Source organism: Nothobranchius furzeri, chromosome 17 (assembly GCF_043380555.1).
Source record: "Nothobranchius furzeri strain GRZ-AD chromosome 17, NfurGRZ-RIMD1, whole genome shotgun sequence".
Taxonomy (NCBI): Eukaryota; Metazoa; Chordata; class Actinopteri; order Cyprinodontiformes; family Nothobranchiidae; genus Nothobranchius; species Nothobranchius furzeri.
Genome location: NC_091757.1, coordinates 26,544,679 through 26,562,054, shown reverse-complemented (window position 1 = coordinate 26,562,054; position 17,376 = coordinate 26,544,679). Strand labels below are relative to the sequence as shown.

Here is a 17,376-nt window from a genome sequence, read left to right as displayed (position 1 = left end):
TGATTCATTCTGAATGTTGTGTCGAGCATGCTCCGTGAAGACCGACTCCTTCGTTTGTTCTGTTTGATTTATTTATCAGCTGATTTGTTCTCGTGTGTTTAATGGAAACTAAAAGTGAACCTGTGGTTGAGTCGAAGACGGTCTGCTGGTTCTGCTCTCACCATCAAGCTGCCAGGTTTTCAACCCAGCATCCCTTCATAGAGTTCTGGTTCCAGACGGAGGTGGTGACCACATCCAGAGCTGAAGGAGACCTCAACCATTAGTGCTTGTTCTGCTTTTAGAGCCCTTGCAGGCTCATTGGTTCTGAAGGTTCTTCTCTCCTGGTTCTGGACCTGCTGCGCCCTGAGCATCCATTATGAGATCTCAGTGAGCTGAGTCTTTTATTGTTTAGCTGAAGAACAAAGCACGGCATCGAGGTTTTCCTGTAAACATCTCCATCTTCTCCAGGTTTTATCTATCGCTGCCGAACCTCCGGGCTCTGAACGGGTCAGAATCGTTAACATTACTGAAGCTGTATGACTCATCCTGCTGTTTGTGGGAAAGAAATCAGCTCAAATCTTTATTTTACCAGCAATCATCAAACAGTTGAAAGCTCCCATAAACCAAAACAAACACAGCCCGTGTTCTCCTGTCTGACTTTTAAGGATCTGTTGGTTTAAAGGTGAAGCGGCAGCCTCCTCCTCTGGGCTGTAGTGGGATCAATGCTGATGATGGTTTCGAGCAAAGCCCCCGTCTCGTGGAAACCATCCCCCTGAAACGACTCGGTCAAACCCTTCAGAACGAGTTCAACTTAGGAAATCCTGTTTCCGCTGCTTTTGTTTGGTTCTGGACCTTTGTTTACTTTCTGACACCTTCCACCTGTTTGAGTTTGGTTTGTCCAATAAATACAAACTTATTTCTTAAAACAGTGAAGGTCTTGTCTGTCAGACTTCAGAACGGGTTGTGACCACTTCTGGACTGGACACCAGCTGATCTGCAGACTCCGGATCAGCCAGAGATCCGCTCACCGGCTCCTCTGCTCTCTGAAAACAAACGGTGACACTCCCAATGTGAGACGTGTTAGCTAGCACTAAATCAGTTACATGTAAAAATATGAGCCACATTTTACCTTCGTGCAGCAGCGTTGAACTTTAGCTGTGAAGGAAAAAGCATCAACTTCATTTATTGTCTCGGTATTTGAACCAGAACAACAAAAAGTCTAAAAAAATCCTTTAATCTGAAAAGTGAAAATGAAAAATTTTAACAGAGCTTCTGCACCAAGCTGCCTCCTTGTGAAGCGACAGGTTCCTGGTGGAGACGTACCTTTGGAGCAGGTGTAGATGATTATGGTGGTCATGGGGAGCAGGGGAAGAAGGACCCAGCGAGCAAAGCTCCAGATGAACGCTGCTGAGGCTGCGTGGTGTAGAGCACAGGGTAGGTCAGATACACACAAACACACCGTCTGTCAGCAGCTGTTTAAACCACAGACGGTCTCAGGTTTACAACGCCGAATGAGACTGGAGGACACATCTGGTGATGCAGCCGATACTATGGGGCTAGACCCGTGCCAAAACCCGTGCACGTGGTTTTGGCACGGGTCTAGCCCCATATGAACCCGTGTCTGACTGGAGAGGCGAGCAGGAGACCAGAAGTAATACAGCTAGAACGTTCTGAGGAAGCCGGTGCCTACCATGTGATGTGATACCCAACACCACCATTCACTGCTGGTTTAAGCCAAAGACAAACATCTCTCAACTTCAAACCAATTGTTTATTTACTGTGGTGGCCATCTTTATTTTTCGGATATTTTAAGGTAAAAACGGCGTCCGTGTCCAAACCCAGAGGCAGCGTCCTTCTGAGTACGCTTTTTATGGCAGATTACGTCACAGCAAACATCTAGATCGTCCAAATCCAAAATCTGCTCAAAATGTGTCCTCATGTCCCAGAAATTCAAGGACAAGTTATTGGCAAAGGCCGTCCCAGGGTCTACCGCAGGCTGAATGGGAGATCTCTGTTTTAGTAAAAGTAGAGGATGAAGCAGGAGGATTACAGTTTCAAATGGTGTGTTCATATCTGGCAGGAATTCTTCATTTACATTTGGGTTTTTAAACATTTTTGTCAAAAATAAGCAAAAGCAGTCTAGGAAGGACTTGGCCTATGTGGATTATGTAGGACGGGTCCTTAATAGGATGCTGCCCCTGAATTTGGACACAGATACAGTCACATCACTGTCAGCTACTAACGTACCAGATACGACCTCGTGTTAATGAAACGAACAAAAACATAAGTGGAAAAGACAGAAACTGGGAGATCATTTCCCACTGCTCCCACAGAGGACATGCTTCACCTGTGTGTGATGACTAATGGGCCTTTAAAACAGGTGTGTCCAAAACACGGCCCGGGGGCCATTTGTGTCCCTCCAGCAGGCTGTTGGGGTAGATCAACACTTTTTATGATTTCTTTGTTCAGATTTTTACTATTATGGCTATTTTAATCATTTTTGACCCATGAGAATAAATAAAAAACAGTTTCAGCTTTTTTATTTCTACTCTCATCTTGAGAAGTTTGGACATCTGCTCTAAAACCTGCTGGACTGAGTCCTGTGCCAGTCTTCTGCCCTCTGGTGGAAGCTTTAGGTGCTGCAGGTGTTCATGTGTCCTAGATTTACACAATAAAATATAACGGATGACTTCATAATTGTTCGTTTCCACCATCATCATTTTCTGATTTTCACTTTCTGCATCAGTGTTAATGAGCGAACAACTTTTGATTAAACTGAATAAAACTTTTAAGTAACCCAACATCTGTGATGAACAGCTGATCTTTATTAACTCTAGAATAAGGACAGACTTTTTAAGTTCTTACATCACCAGATGGATTTAGGTAATAAGAGCTAACGTCTTAACTCTGGTGTTGTGGTCCAGCGTTTTCTACGACCACTTCGGTCCCAAATATGTTGTTTACAAACACAAAACTAGGAGGATGTTTACTGTGTAACTTTTATTGTTCCAAATGAATAAAATAATACTAAAATATTATTTGCTGTTAGGTTTCTTGTATGGATGTTAAATGGTACCAAACATTAGGATGTTTATTGCTGTTGTTAATAATAATAATAATAATAATAATAGTATTATTATTGTTATAGGGCAGCGCAGTGGCGCAGTGGTTAGAGTTGTTGCCTTGTAGCAAGAAGGTCCTGGGTTCGATTCCCGGCCTGGGATCTTTCTGCATGGAGTTTGCATGTTCTCCCTGTGCATGCGTGGGTTCTCTCCGGGTTCTCCGGCTTCCTCCCACAGTCCAAAAACATGACAGTTAGGTTGGTTGGTGTGTGTGTGTGTGTGTGTGTGTGTGTGTGTGTGTGTGTGTGTGTGTGTGTGTGAGTGATTGTTTGTTTGTCCTGTGTGTCTCTGCGTGTACCCCTCCTGATTGCCCGTTGACTGCTGGAGATAGGCACCAGGCCCCCCCCACCCCCGCGACCCCACGTGGACAAGCGGGTTCAGACAATGGATGGATGTTATTGTTATTATTAATAATAATAAATTACATTTATATAGTTCTTTTCTAGGCACTCAAACACTTTCTATTATTCACACCCTGCCGGCGCTTATGACATCAGACTTTTATTAATTACTACTGAACAGAAGTGGGACCTGAAGATGTTTACTCACAGCTGTGGATGTAACCTTCAGCCAGCTTGATGATGGTGTTATTTCTGCTCAGAACACCACACCAGAACACTCCTCCTTTACCCGGCCCCAGCACTTCCACACTGAAGGACCCGGAGTCCTGGGTCACCCTGAGCCGGCCTCCATCCACTGACTGGGCTGTGTGGCTGAAGGTGAGCCCGGTGCAGCAGTCTGCTGAGTTTCGACGGCACCAGACCCTCAGCAGGTTCTGGTGCTGTGGCTCATGGGGACACCACAGCTTCTGCCAAAGAACAGCTGCCCCATCACCTGCAAACAGTAAGAAACTGCTGTCAAATCATCATCATCATCATCATCATTATTATTACATGTCTGTTTCAGATTAATTCACCAGCCAGTGGATGAGGTGAACATTAGAAAAGCTTTGCTTAAAAAAATCTAAAATACATTTATTATATCAGTAAACTTGACTGATCCCATTTAAAGTTCTCTACTTAAAGCAGTTTACCATCTATTATCATTACAATGTTGACTCTTACCTGTAAGTAAAAACAAAATCACAATAAAATAATGCATGTCACGGCCACTGGCTGAGTAGCTCGAGTCTGCCTGATGAAGAGAAAGAGTCAAGTGGAAAAGGGTTTTAAAGATAACCAAACCTTATCTTTAGACCCAACAGGAAACATCATCACCACTGATGCTTCTGTTTGTTTCCTCTTGCTGGAAGAGCATATCATTGCTTCTCATAAAGCAAGGCACCTTCACGTTTTAATAAGTGTAATTTGAATACAACTTTTCTTTACAGCCATTTGCTTTCTGACATTCTGATTGGTTCACTGCCAACAGTGAGGCGGATTACGGGGGACGTGAAGCGGTCTGCAGGGATGAGGTCCACAAACTGAGTGTTGTGCATCAAACAGCCTGACACTCTACACCACCAAGACCAAGGAACTTGTCCTTGACTTCAGGTGAAACGTAGTGGACCCCGCCCCTTTCTTCATCAATGGTGAACGTGTACAGCAAGTAGAGTCATTCAAGTTCCGTGGAATACAAATCTCTGGCAAGCTGTCCTGGTCAGTAAACACCTCAGCACTCGTCAGGAAGGCCCAGCTGCAATTTCTGAAGGTGCTCAGGATGGAGAAGCTCCATCATTGAGTCTGCTGACATACGCCATGACTGTGTGGTACTGCAGCTGCATAGAGGGTGACAGGAAGAGACTGCAGAAAGATTGCATAAAACATCATCGGCTGCCCTCTCTGTCTACAATCCACAGTTCCTGCTATCTCTGCGGAGCAGCTAACATTCTGAAGGACACCCCGCGTCCAGGCTTCTACCTTTTTAGCATGTTGCCCTCTGGTAGGTGCTTCAGATCTCTACAAGCCAGAACAAAGAGATTAAGGAACTGTTTCTTTCCTGAGCAATCACAGTATTCATCTCAAACTTGCACAAACGTTAAGTGTAATGGAATATTGCACCTTAGATTTACTTGTATTATGTTATGTACGTTTTTGGAGCTGCTGACCACACACACACACACACACACACACACACACACACACACACACACACACACACACACACACACACACACACACACACTCACACACACTCACACACACACAATTCTTTTAAACCTCCTGCTTATTTCTATATTTTGTATGTAATAGCCTTTATGCACCTTATGAAGACGTGTATGCTTATTTTATATTTTGTAAATCAAATAATCTGTGGCTTTTATTATGAAACGCTCGTGAGTCAGTATCAGGCGTTTTGATTGGTCTTCCTGTCAGCCAATAGCAGCAGGTATTCGTCGTGTTTCCGGGTTCTTCTTTTCCATGTGACTTGTGAAGTTTCTCAGTACCATCATGGTGAGTTTACTGGTTTTGTGTGAATCTTTAGTAGTTTTATCGGTAACCGTCCGCTGGGAATATAGAGCTAAGTTAGCGATTTGTTTAAGCTAACTTTATCCCGCCTAGTTTAGCGCTGGTGGAGCTAAGCTAACATGAGCCAAGCTAACAAACGGGAGGTCTACCATGAAAACCTAAGATAGGTTATTATTTAAATCCTGTGTGTGTGCGTGTGCACGTGTGTGTGTGTGTGTGTGTGTGTGTGTGATTTGTGAAGGTGCTCTGATGCCGCTGGAGTGGACAGCACTCACCTAGCTGAGCGTTTCATGTTTTTGTTATTTATGGTGAGGCTGTGGAAACTGGCTCAGCTGGTGGTTTCTGTGTGTTGGTAGCTTCGTCGAGAGGTGAGACTGAGGCGGGAGTACCTGTACAGGAAGGCTCAAGAGGACCGGCTGAGAACAATCGAGGAGAAGAAACAGAAGATAAAGGGCGCTCTGGAGGGTGAGGGTTTTATTTCTTCTGTATCACGAGAGATTGGCGCTGTGTTGCCATCCGGCTGTAACGGGTTATCTCGACTGCAGAGAATCGTCTGATTCCAACTGAAGTACGGAGAGAAGCCCTGCAGCTGCAGAAGCTTCTGGACTATGATGACCAAGGGGCAGAAGGTGAGTGTTGGCTGGTGTCATTGTGAGCTCCACATATGTTCTGGGCCTCTTTTTAACGATCCGCTGTTCCTCCTGAAGGTGTCAGCTCACATGTGGACGATGAGTACAAGTGGGCCGGAGTAGAAGATCCAAAAGTCATGGTCACAACGTCCAGAGACCCGAGCTCTAGACTGAAGATGTTTGCCAAGGTTTGTGATGCCTTCACAAAGGTTAGATGATAGCTGTGAGGGAAGCTCAGGTTCCGTAGCTAGACCTGGTCCAGGGGAATGTCATCCTTCTGGGGATCTGGTGAGACCTGGTCTGGATAGAGCGTCTTTTAATAAAAGATTAAATAATCCCGGTTTTCAGAAGGGGACGACTGTGTTGGGACATTTAGGGTCTAGATAAAGAAAAGGAACGGCCAACATTCGTCAGCAGAGATCTTTATGAAAATGACACATCGGGTTTCGTAGAAGATGATAAACTTCTTGTTCCTCTTCCAGGAGGTGAAGCTGATGTTTCCCGGAGCTCAGCGCATGAACAGAGGAAACCATGAGATTGCTGCTCTGGTTCGAGCCTGTAAAGCTAATGAAGTTACAGACCTCATCATCATCCACGAAACAAGAGGACAGCCAGGTATGCTGCAGTTTCCCTCCTGCATTCTGGTTTCTGATTGGTCCATGTGGACTTCAGCAGGTAACCTCCTAGAAATCAAAAAAGTGTTGGTGATAAGTTTCAGATGATTCCACCACCCAAGGCACAAAGCTGTGGAACTGTATGAAAACTAGGAAGTACACCACTACCTGTGATGGTCTAAGCTCAGAGTCCCCAGTTAACACCGGGGGTAGGCACGTTACGGCAGCAGCGCGGTCTGCTCATGAGCTCCAGGGAGTGTCTGCACTCGGGAGATCACGATCACTGGAAAGTTGACGTATCTTCTAAAACAGTGGTACTCAGCCTTTTTTCACTGATGTACCCCCGTGAAATATTTTTTCCAGCCAAGTACCCCTAATCAGCGCAAAACCATTTTTGGTTGTAAAAAACAAAAGACCTTAAATAGAGCACGGTGCCTTCAGTGACTGATTTATTAAACTTTGAAACTGATAAACAAGTACAAAATTCAACCATTTGAAAAAAAAACTATTTTGAATATTTTAAATGTTAATACTCCATAACTAAATGTATTGGAAATATTTTTCATCACTAAAATGTGATTCTAATTAATTAATTGAAAACATTCACCATAAAACTATTTAAAACCATAAGATTACCCATTGAAAAATCCATAAATATGCAAAACACTGCACATTTTTTGTAGTATCTCTTGAACTATTTGGAAAAAAATATATATAATGAGAAATATTTAAAAAAATATCAAATACAGGCCAAAGAAATGATTAAGCTAATTATAATTAAAGATTTGTTCTCATAAAAAACATATCAACATAAAGTGTTCTCTTTTGGGATCATAGTACATCTGTTCTCTAAAAGAAATCATTAACGTCATTTTAAATAACAACAATTGCTAAAAACAAATGTAAATCTCAAAATATGTTTTTAAAAATCAAAAAGAAGACTGAAATCTTAACATGACTGCACTGATCGGAGTGTTTTTACAGACTTTTTAGTGAGACTCTTGGGCTTCACTGGGGATCTTTTTCATCCTTGGTGGCACGGAGGCAACTGCTGTGATCAAGCTCTTTTTTAGACACAGTCTGCTTCTCTGATCAGTGTCGTTAGCTAATTTCTCCCCACCATGGACGTAATTTTTTTGGGGGGGGGGGTCAGTTTAAAAAAAGAGGGGGGGGGGTGTTTTAAAAAGAACTAAAAATGGTTTCTGAATGATCTCTTGGTGTTCTGGTGTCGTTCCAGATGGTCTGGTTGTGTGCCATTTACCGTTTGGACCTACGGCCTACTTCACGCTCTACAACGTGGTGATGAGACACGACGTTCCTGATATCGGCACCATGTCAGAGGCCTACCCCCACCTCATTTTTCACAACTTCACCTCACGACTCGGCAGAAGGGTGAGCTCCAACCGTGCACTGCGCGTGCACGCACACACACACACGTGGTATTCTTGTTCCCTTGTTGGTTATGCAACTAACTAGTTGTGTTCACACACAGATATCAAATATCCTCAAGTATCTGTTCCCTGTACCCAAGGAGGACAGCAGGCGTGTGATCACGTTTGCCAACCAGGAGGACTTCATCTCTTTCAGGTCGGTGAGAGAGGACCTCCTCACATGAAATAAGTTTTTGTTGTAAAACCAAACGTTTCTTTTTTCAGACATCACACCTACAAAAAAACTGACCACAAGAACATTGAACTGACGGAGGTGGGACCACGTTTTGAGATGAAGTGTGAGTATGGATCTGGCTTTTACCATCTCTGATCTTTGGTTCGCAGCAGGGGTGATGGAACAACATGCATCTGCCAGGTTCTGCACCTACTGTCCCTCTTAAAACCATTCGTCTGTTCACCAGCTCAGTTATGTTGAATGCATGAATATTAAGTTATTCATAGAATATTATTATTCATTACAGAAATAGTTAATACTTTATCGACCCCTGGAGGAAATTGTTTCTCTGCATTTAACCCATTCCTGAGGAAGCTGCTATTTATACGGCGCCAACGGCACAACTATGGGCTCAGGATCTTCCCCGAGGATGCTTTGACACTGAGGCTTGGGAACGAACCACTAACCTACAGATTCTCGTTTTAGCCACTCTATCGTTACCGATACTTTTTAAAATGTGTTTTCTGTGAATGAAAAGCTCTAGCACACCTGTTTCAGGTGGTAGAAGTCAGTCTGAGGGGGACAGGAGCCTTACTCACCCCTGATGGGTTAACACTAAAACGACTCTTCCACTGCCTCGTTCTTCTTAAGGAGAAAATACAGCGTGGATGTTTTATCTCCGCAAATAACACAAGCCTGAATGTGTTCCACCGTTATGTGGAGTCGCTAATGCTAATGGTTAGCCACTTCTAAAGCCGGGCGTACACTGTGTGACTTTTTCACTTTTTTGAGCCGATTTTCCAGTCGTGCGAGAATCCACGAGATCGGGGCGAGTTTTGCGCCGAGCGGTCGTGTAGTGTACAGGGGGTTACGAGAGGCGATTAACACCACGTGACCAGCTACCGATCAGCAATCGTGAGCTCGCATGGACTTCTGGCGTGTTTAATATTTTGCTCGTCCCTCGTGAGGGTATCGCACTGTTGAAGCGGCGCTGCGAGCAGCTGCGACCCAAAAAGTATCAGAACCGCTCACGGCGCATGCGCAATCCTGCATCAACACCGCTCCCCGCTATTTCCCTAACAACACACACTGTTCGTTTTTGTTTCTACACGTTTTTTTATTCACAAAGATTGTCAAGAAAGCGTGTTTGTCGTGTTCATGTCAAATTAAACTGATCACAAAACACAGATTCACTTTCTTTATTTCGTTTTCCTCATCCAACCCCCATAAATCCCTGTGTGTCCTCCTGCAGCACTCCCGAAGGACAACAGGCAAAACAAGACAAAAACGTTTGACGTGCTGAGTAAAAACTGCTATTTTTAGCATATATTTTAGGTCTAATGTGTTGCTACCAGACGTACAGTGTGAGCAGTCAGGTCGCATCCGAGAACTGGGTCGTGCAGTGTGAGCGCCTGGCTCGTGAGATCTGCTCTGCGAGGAAGTTGTACAGTTTGAGCTGAAGCTGAACGCTGCGAGTGAAAAAGTTGCACAGTGTACGCCCGGCTTTAGGTGGGCAGGGCCAAAAATTCCAAATTTCCCTGTGAGGTGGAAGAGATTGGCTTTTAATGACCTGATCATTTTCCTGTCTATTTCCTTGCTGCTGTTTTTGCAGGAAATAACGTTAGAGGAAAAGTTTCACGGTCTGCGTTTTCGAAGAACTCAGGAAGCCCGATTGTATTTCAAAAAGAATAGTATTAACATGGTTTCTCAGTGAAATAAGTACAACTGTGTGGGATGATTTTAGTATGTGTTACTTACTGGTTCCTCCTGTGTTTAGTGTTCATGATCAAACTGGGAACTCTGGAGAACGAGAGCACAGCTGAAGTTGAGTGGCGTCACCATACATATACACACACGGCTAAGAAGAGGAGGTTCCTCAGTGTGCAGTAGAGAGGAACGGCGACGGAATCAACAGAGCAGTAGTGGAGAGCCGCCTGGAGGATCTCTGGTTTTCATGACAAACTGGAAACTTTGCTCATCAGAAGCATCTTCTCATCCATCAGCGAGATTTGTGGTGTCACCTAATCAGTCAGACCCCTGCTGTTATCAGCCTTTCCATTTTATAATAAAATATCTTTAATTGAGTACTGCCTCTTTTTACTCGTCTGTTTTACAACCATCTGTAGGATAACTACTGCTTCAGCTGTTATGTAACCCCAGCTGATGCAATGGGTAGCTTCCCCTTTCCTAAGCAATCATGGAAGCATCTTGTGCTCATAATACATGTTATAAGAAGGATCAGAGACAACTTGTGAGGAGATTGCAGAAACTACTAGAGCTGGGTTAAGAACTGTCCAGCCAATAATTAAATATGAAGGAATGAGGAGAACCATCGTCTTCCAGGGAGAAATATGGGAAATGGGTGTTTATAATCAGTGATCACTGACGTTTGGTGAAATTGAGGAAAAACTACTATGTTTAAGGGTTTTTAATGAGAAGGGAACTCGGGGGGTTGGGTCTGAACAGTTGTGAAGAAAAAGGCTTCAGTTTGCAAGGAAACTTAGAGACTGGACTCTGGAGCAATGGAAGAAGGTCTGATGAGTCCAGATTTACCAAGCTGTGCTCTTGTTCTTTTAGTTTTTGTTAAAGTTCAATAATGTTCATTTTCAGTTGCTCGTCTACGGAGAGTGAGCACCAACCTGGACTCTTTGGTTTGTGGTTCTTGGTGATTTTAACAAAGCTAACAGCCTCCCACAACAGCTACCAAGGTATGCAGTTTATTAAATAGACCACAGAGGGGAGGACCTCCCATACTTCGCTGTGGCTGGGCCACTTGGTCAACATGATGACCCACCTGATGCCCTCATACAGGCAGAAGCTGGAACTCCGCAAACCTGCAGTGGGACTGCTAGAGAGTGGGCCTGTGGTTAGTCTCCAGGCATGCCTGGATTGTACAGACTGGGATGTGTTCAAAACTACAATCTCACAGACATGATCTCATCCATCAACTGGGAGGTTCGCTGTACGGCATCTCAGACCATCATCAGACCCTGGTTCACATTGACCAGGCTTAACAGTGGTGTGCTGCTAAACATCAACAGGTCACAGCTAATGATTCCGATCTCTAGAGATCTCAAGACAGACCAACTACAAACCCAAATGAACAACAGACTTGGTCTGGTGTGTGTGTGTTGGGGTGTTAAAAAAACTTTAATATCACCGTGTGAACTGCAATATTCTGCAGTTAACAGTTTCGTTTACTTTCACATTAATAGAATTACTATCTGAAAAGTGCTCCTTTCTTTTACCTTTACCTTTGTGTAATAAAAAAATGTTAGCCTGAAGTAACGAGTTTATTTATTTCAGAAAAAAAGAATTATTTCATACTTTTATGAAAAGGTTGGCCTATGGATTACTGGATCTACCCAACTTTTATTATTATTTCCTAGCCAACAGGCTGCAATATATACCAAGATGGTTGCAAGATAGCCCACTAGATGAGTCCTTGTCAGACATAGAACAGACACTTTGCAATACGATAGAGCTTTCAGACTTACCATTTATTAGCTCAAGCATAAGAAAACATGAAGTCTTCAAAAGTATTAGTATCAGCACCTCTCTGACAGCATGGTGGGAGTATCTTAAAATGACAGTCTTCACTAGTACCATGCAGACGCACACCTATCTGGAATAATCCTGACATTTTGCAAAATAACCAAATGATGAACCTTCTGGACTGGAAAAATAAAGGAATCCTATACCTGGAACACATATATGAAGGATTGGACTTCATCCCATTTAATCAAATAGTCTCCCAATTTGGAATGGATAAGAATAGCTTTTTAGAATATCACCAAATTAAATCTGTAGTCAAACAAAAATTTAAGCTCAATAAAATAGAATTACAAACACCACCAAGGGTATTTGGCTTCTATAATCTCAAACCCCCCCAAACTACTGTCTAAAGTATATAAGACACTGTCCAAAATAGACGATAAAATTGCAATCCTTATTGAAAAATGGGAGGTGGATCTATCAGTTAGCTTTGACCAGAACTTCTGGTCCCAAACTTGTTTAAAAACTTTTAAAATGATCAGACACCCCAATTTACAATTAATTCAGTACAAAATTCTACACAGAGTACACTATACAGGTCATCGGATGTTCAAGATGGGGTTTGTGTCGTCTGACACCTGTACACACTGCACAAACAACATTCCTGACAATTACATTCATGCACTGTGGTCCTGCCCACCTGTCCAGGAATTTTGGGGTAGAGTGTGTGAGGATCTGTCGAAATGTCTAAAATGTCATATCCCAACTTCCCCCTCTCTTTGTTTACTGGGAAACCTGGACGATGTCAAGATTGAAACATCTTTGGCTCACGTGGTTCTGACTGCCATATGCATCGCTAAGAAAACTATCCTCTTGAATTGGAAAAATAGAGAAACTCTTTGCATTGATTTAGCCTCAGCTTCCACTTCAAATCAATCTCTCTGGGCTCCTTTGATCGGTTCCATCACATAGCGAGGGTGGGGGGCCGTTGATGTTGTCCTGCGGGATGATGTGGGTGGGGGGGTGGAGGGTCTGTGTTTGGGGTATCCAGATGTTCCCTGGAGGTGGGTTCACTGGGGGTGTCTGGGACTGGGGGGCGGAACCCCCCCCCCCCCCCCCGGAGGTGCTTGGGTTGCCTCGGGGGGTGGACTACTGGCGGTTGTGAGTGGTGCCCCTTGGAGGTCTTGGCGGCAGCCATGGGTCACTGCCTGGCAACTGCATTGCTCCTGGGCGGGTCTGGGTGGGGCCTGGGGACTCGGGGTGGCTGGCCCCGTGTGGGGATCTGGGCGGGGCCTTGGGGGTCGGGTCCTGACATGTATGCTGCCGGGAAGAAGGCAGGAACATGCAGCAGTGCCTGGCCCGAGTTCAGGGAGCTCGGGTAGACCTCGGCTCCTCTGCTGTCCCATCACAGGGGAGGGGGAGGTCCATGAGGGGGAGGACCCAACCTTACCTGGATGTCCTATGTCTTATATATTCTGGAAGTTGTGCAAATGCAGGGATGGGCATAGATATTCTGCTGGGGTAGGGCTGGGTTGGTGCCCTTGGACTCCGTATGGCTCTGCAATGCTGCGGCTTTGGGCCCTTGCAAGATGGGCTGGGGTCTCCATGCCTTGGGTGTCATTTTGACATCAGAGGTGCCTATTGGGGCCAGTGGGGGAGCTGGCTTCCTGGAGGGCTAAGCCCAACCAGCCATTCCTCCCCATCCCCACATATTTTTCTCCTCCTGCTCCCTCACATCATCACACAAACATACACATAGGACCTTGGGGGGTGGACAAGTCTGTGGGTGCGGGTATGGACCCCATTTCCGCATTCCTGTGGCAACCTGCCCCCCAATTTTATTTGCACCTTAAACACTTCCACCAATGACATTCCACGCAAACACACACTTAGGGCCTTGGGAGTGAGAACATTCAACGGCAGTTGGCAGGGGGATTTCTCAGCCTCATCCTGAGTGCCGGTGCCCACTTCCAATTTTAAACTGCACTTAGACACCGAGGGCTGTGGGTGCAAGTGGGGTGGTGTGGTGGCATCAGCTGGCATAGGCCAGACAATGCCCGCATTGCCCGCTCACCACAGGAGACTAGGGGTCTTAGCTCACCTCTGTTGTTGCTTGGCTTCCCGGGGCTGGAGGCTAGGAGGGAGATCTGGCTGTCTGGTTGGGGTCTGGGGTGGTGGGCTGCTGTGCTCAGCGATGGGCGGGGGAGCCTGCTCATCAGCACCCCAGCAGAAAGGGTCAAACTCTGGTAACCGGTGATGGTTGTACCCCATGTGCAGCAGTACCAGGACCAGAGTGAATAGGGTGTGAATGGGGAGCATGAGTGGGGGTCCGGCGTGCATTTTTGTAAGTCTTTGGTTGTATGTGTATGTGTGAGCATGAGGGAGAGAGTGTGTGACTGTGCTTGTGTATGACTGTATATGTCAGGTGGGGCCTTGGACTCCTCCCTTCTCCTGGGACTTCTTTTGATGATATAGATCTTCGTCTCCCCTCCCCCTGCCACACCTGGTGTGGAGTGTGGTGCCTTGGTCTGCCTGAATGTTCGTGGCTCCTGGGTCAGGGGGTTTAAGATTTTTGGCATCTGCCTGATCAATCCCGGTGGTTGCCTGGTGGGGTCTGGGTCCCTGGGCTCTGCTGGGTCCCCGGCGGGGGTGGTCGCCCCTGGGTCCCGGGTCATTGGGTCCTAGGCTCGGCCGGCTAGGGGGTGGGAGGCTGCGGGCGGGCCTGAGGGCTTGCCGCTGATATCTTCCGGGACTCTGCCGGCTGCTGGTTGTGGCCCCCCGGGGTGATCCTCTGTGCCTCTCGAGGGGGGCGGGGGCCTTTCTGGTTGCAGTCTCCTTGGGGTTCCTGTGTTCTGGGGCAGCACCTGGATCTCTGGGAATTGGAGCTCCCTCCGTCTCCTACACAGCTTAACAAGGAGAGGGTGACGAAGGTCACACCAAAACCAGCCTAAACAGGTGAGTTTTCAGCTGCTTTTTAAATGAGACCACTGAGCCCACTGATCTCAGGCTCAAGAGGGAGAGTTCCAGAGTCTGGGGGCCACAGCAGCAACCTCAGGGACCTGCTGGGGGTGTAGGGACTAAGAAGATCACCAATGTAAGATGGTGCTTGTCCATGTAAGGCCCTATAGACCAGAACCAGGACCTTGAAATGAACCTGAAGTTGACTGGCAGCCAGTGAAGCTGGAGGAGAAGCGGGTTGATGTGGGTGTGTTTGGAGGACTTGGTCAGAAGCCGAGCACAGGCATTCTGAACCACCTGTAGACAATTCAGGGAGGTTCTTCTCAGACACGTGAAAAGAGAGTTGCAGTAGTCTAAGCGTGAGGAGATGAAGGTGTGTGTCATGGCTCGAGGTATGTGTTTACCCAAGACATGCAGAAATCTGACTCGTAGAACCAGTTGAATTAAAGTGAAGTCTTTATTGTAAGGAGAACAAAAAGAACACAGGGAAGTCCTGTGGGGTAGATCGATCACTGGAGTTCATTCAGAGTTCGGGGAGAATGTGGGGGGGGGGGGGGGGTGAGGTGAGCTCTGATGAGTCCAGGGGTGATCCGGGATTGGTGAGGCAGCGGAGAGGGTCCAAACAGGAAGCATCGGAGGAGGATGAGATGTGGTGTGACTAGTCCAGTGTTTAAACAGTGAAGTTGAGGTAGGTAATGAGATCCTGGGAGAGGGGAAACAACACCAAAAGTTAGGATAATCCTAAGAGCAGTCCAAAATCAGTCCAAGTTCAAAATCCAAGAAATCCAGAAAACGAAGGTCAAAACGAGTTACAAGAACGAGAGCGAGTGGCTGGGGCTACCTATACTGGTGCAATCATCCGGCGTAGTGAAATGTCTCCATTCTCCTTTTATACTCGAGTTCCTGATTGGGAATCTTCTGCAGCTGCAAACCCCTCCGCTCCTCACCTGTGGAAAATCAGTCTGATAGTGGCGAGATAGGAGATGGTGTCACTCACCTCGGCTCAGGAACATGACAGTGTGGATAACAGTCTCAAGTTCAGTGCAGGACAGAATGAGACTCAGCTTTGCAATGTTCCTAAGATGGAAGAAGGAAGAGCGAACAAGAGAACTGACATGAGAATCCAGGGTGAGAGCTGAGTCAGGTGTCAGACCAAGAATTCTGACCAAGAGAGTCTCTGACTTTGGGAACCAGCTTGTCTGGGGCACAGATGAGGATCTCAGTCTTATCTTCATTCAGCTGTAGAAAGCTCCCAGCCATCCAGGCTTTGATAGAGTCTAAGCAGGTGTGTAACAGCTGCAGCTTAGACATCTCATGGGGCTTAAAGGAGATGTACAGTTAATTGTTAATTATTGTCCACAAAAATGATGAGGAAATATAAAATCAACATTGTTTAACTGAACAATCACACAATAATAAATCACAGTGCATTTAGTGCCAACCACAGCCTTCAGACATGTGTTGAAAATGCCCAAGTCCATACTTTTGAGAGCACCTGTGTGTGTACACGCACTTGCTTATGTAAGGTTTCTCTATAGGAGCATCCAATAGAGAGTGTGAGGGGCCACAGATCTGCCCCCAAAGATGTGTAGAAGACAGAGGGAGCTCCAAGTCCCAGAGATCCATGAGCTGCCCCAGAGCGCAGGGACCCCAGGGAGACTGTAACCAGTAAAGCCCCCCTCTCGAGAGGCGCAGAGGATTGCCCCAGGGGGACACAACCAGCAGCCGGCAGAGTCCGGGGAGATATCAGTGGCAAGCCCACAGGCCCGCCCGCAGCCTCCCACCCCCAAGCCAACCGAGCCTGGAACCCAGCGACCCGGGACCCATCCCTTCTTGTGATGTTGCAAAATAGCAGAGGTGTGGACTCGAGTCACATGACTTGGACTCGAGTCATTATTTTAATGATTTCTGACTTGACTTGATAAAATCTATAATGACTTACGACTTGACTCGGACTTGAATGCCAATGACTTGCGACTTGAATCAACTTGAACCTGCTGACTTGATGATGACTTGAGCATATTTGATATTTTAGAACAAAAGTGGCATGACATGGAAAAAAAATCATAAATCATTCTTCATTCTGGGTTTGATCTTGTACTGCTAAATGCAGCAGCACTTTGTTTATAATCAGTTTCAGTTGCACTTCCTGCTTGTTTGAGCAAATAAATGAAGCTTTAAGAAGCTTTTTTTCTGGATTTTATTTATTATCATTGTCATTAAATTGAAGTTGGACAGATGACTTGATTACGACTTGAAAATTCAAAGTTAAGGACTTGGACTTGACTTGGACTTTCACATCACTGACTTTGGACTTGACTTGGACTTGATTGCCTTTGACTTGGACTTGACTGGAAAGACTTGTGACTTACTTGTGACTTGCAAAGCAGTGACTTGGTCACGCCTCTGCAAAATAGAACATTTACATCGAAGACCAGCTATCTGAGCTCCTGACGTCATAGTGGTAGGTGTGGCCAGCAACAGTTCATTTACATTAAAGTGGCACAGCTCATTATGGAAGGCACTGAAAACCTAAAAAAAATTAACTGGTGACATTACTTTATGT

At 45.7% G+C, this 17,376-nt stretch overlaps 2 protein-coding genes across 2 annotated transcripts; one reads left to right on the top strand and one right to left on the bottom strand.

The window, feature by feature from the left end:
• Positions 1 to 571: 571 nt before the first annotated feature.
• LOC129153030 (uncharacterized) lies at positions 572 to 5,060 on the bottom strand. Its single transcript, XM_070546421.1, has 9 exons — positions 5,052 to 5,060; positions 4,928 to 4,999; positions 4,796 to 4,818; positions 4,464 to 4,555; positions 4,166 to 4,285; positions 3,651 to 3,935; positions 1,303 to 1,392; positions 1,109 to 1,134; positions 572 to 1,022 (listed from the first exon to the last, which is right to left on the bottom strand). Exons 1-9 carry the CDS (start codon positions 5,058 to 5,060, stop codon positions 924 to 926), a joined length of 816 nt encoding a protein of 271 aa, XP_070402522.1. The 3' UTR covers positions 572 to 923.
• Positions 5,061 to 5,394: 334 nt separating this feature from the next.
• On the top strand, positions 5,395 to 10,441 carry imp4 (IMP U3 small nucleolar ribonucleoprotein 4). Its single transcript, XM_015971844.3, has 9 exons — positions 5,395 to 5,494; positions 5,866 to 5,974; positions 6,055 to 6,138; positions 6,217 to 6,326; positions 6,621 to 6,753; positions 7,990 to 8,144; positions 8,245 to 8,339; positions 8,408 to 8,481; positions 10,135 to 10,441. The coding sequence occupies exons 1-9, from the start codon at positions 5,492 to 5,494 to the stop codon at positions 10,245 to 10,247; spliced, it is 876 nt and encodes a 291-aa protein (XP_015827330.1). The 5' UTR covers positions 5,395 to 5,491; the 3' UTR covers positions 10,248 to 10,441.
• The last annotated feature ends 6,935 nt before the right edge of the window (positions 10,442 to 17,376 follow it).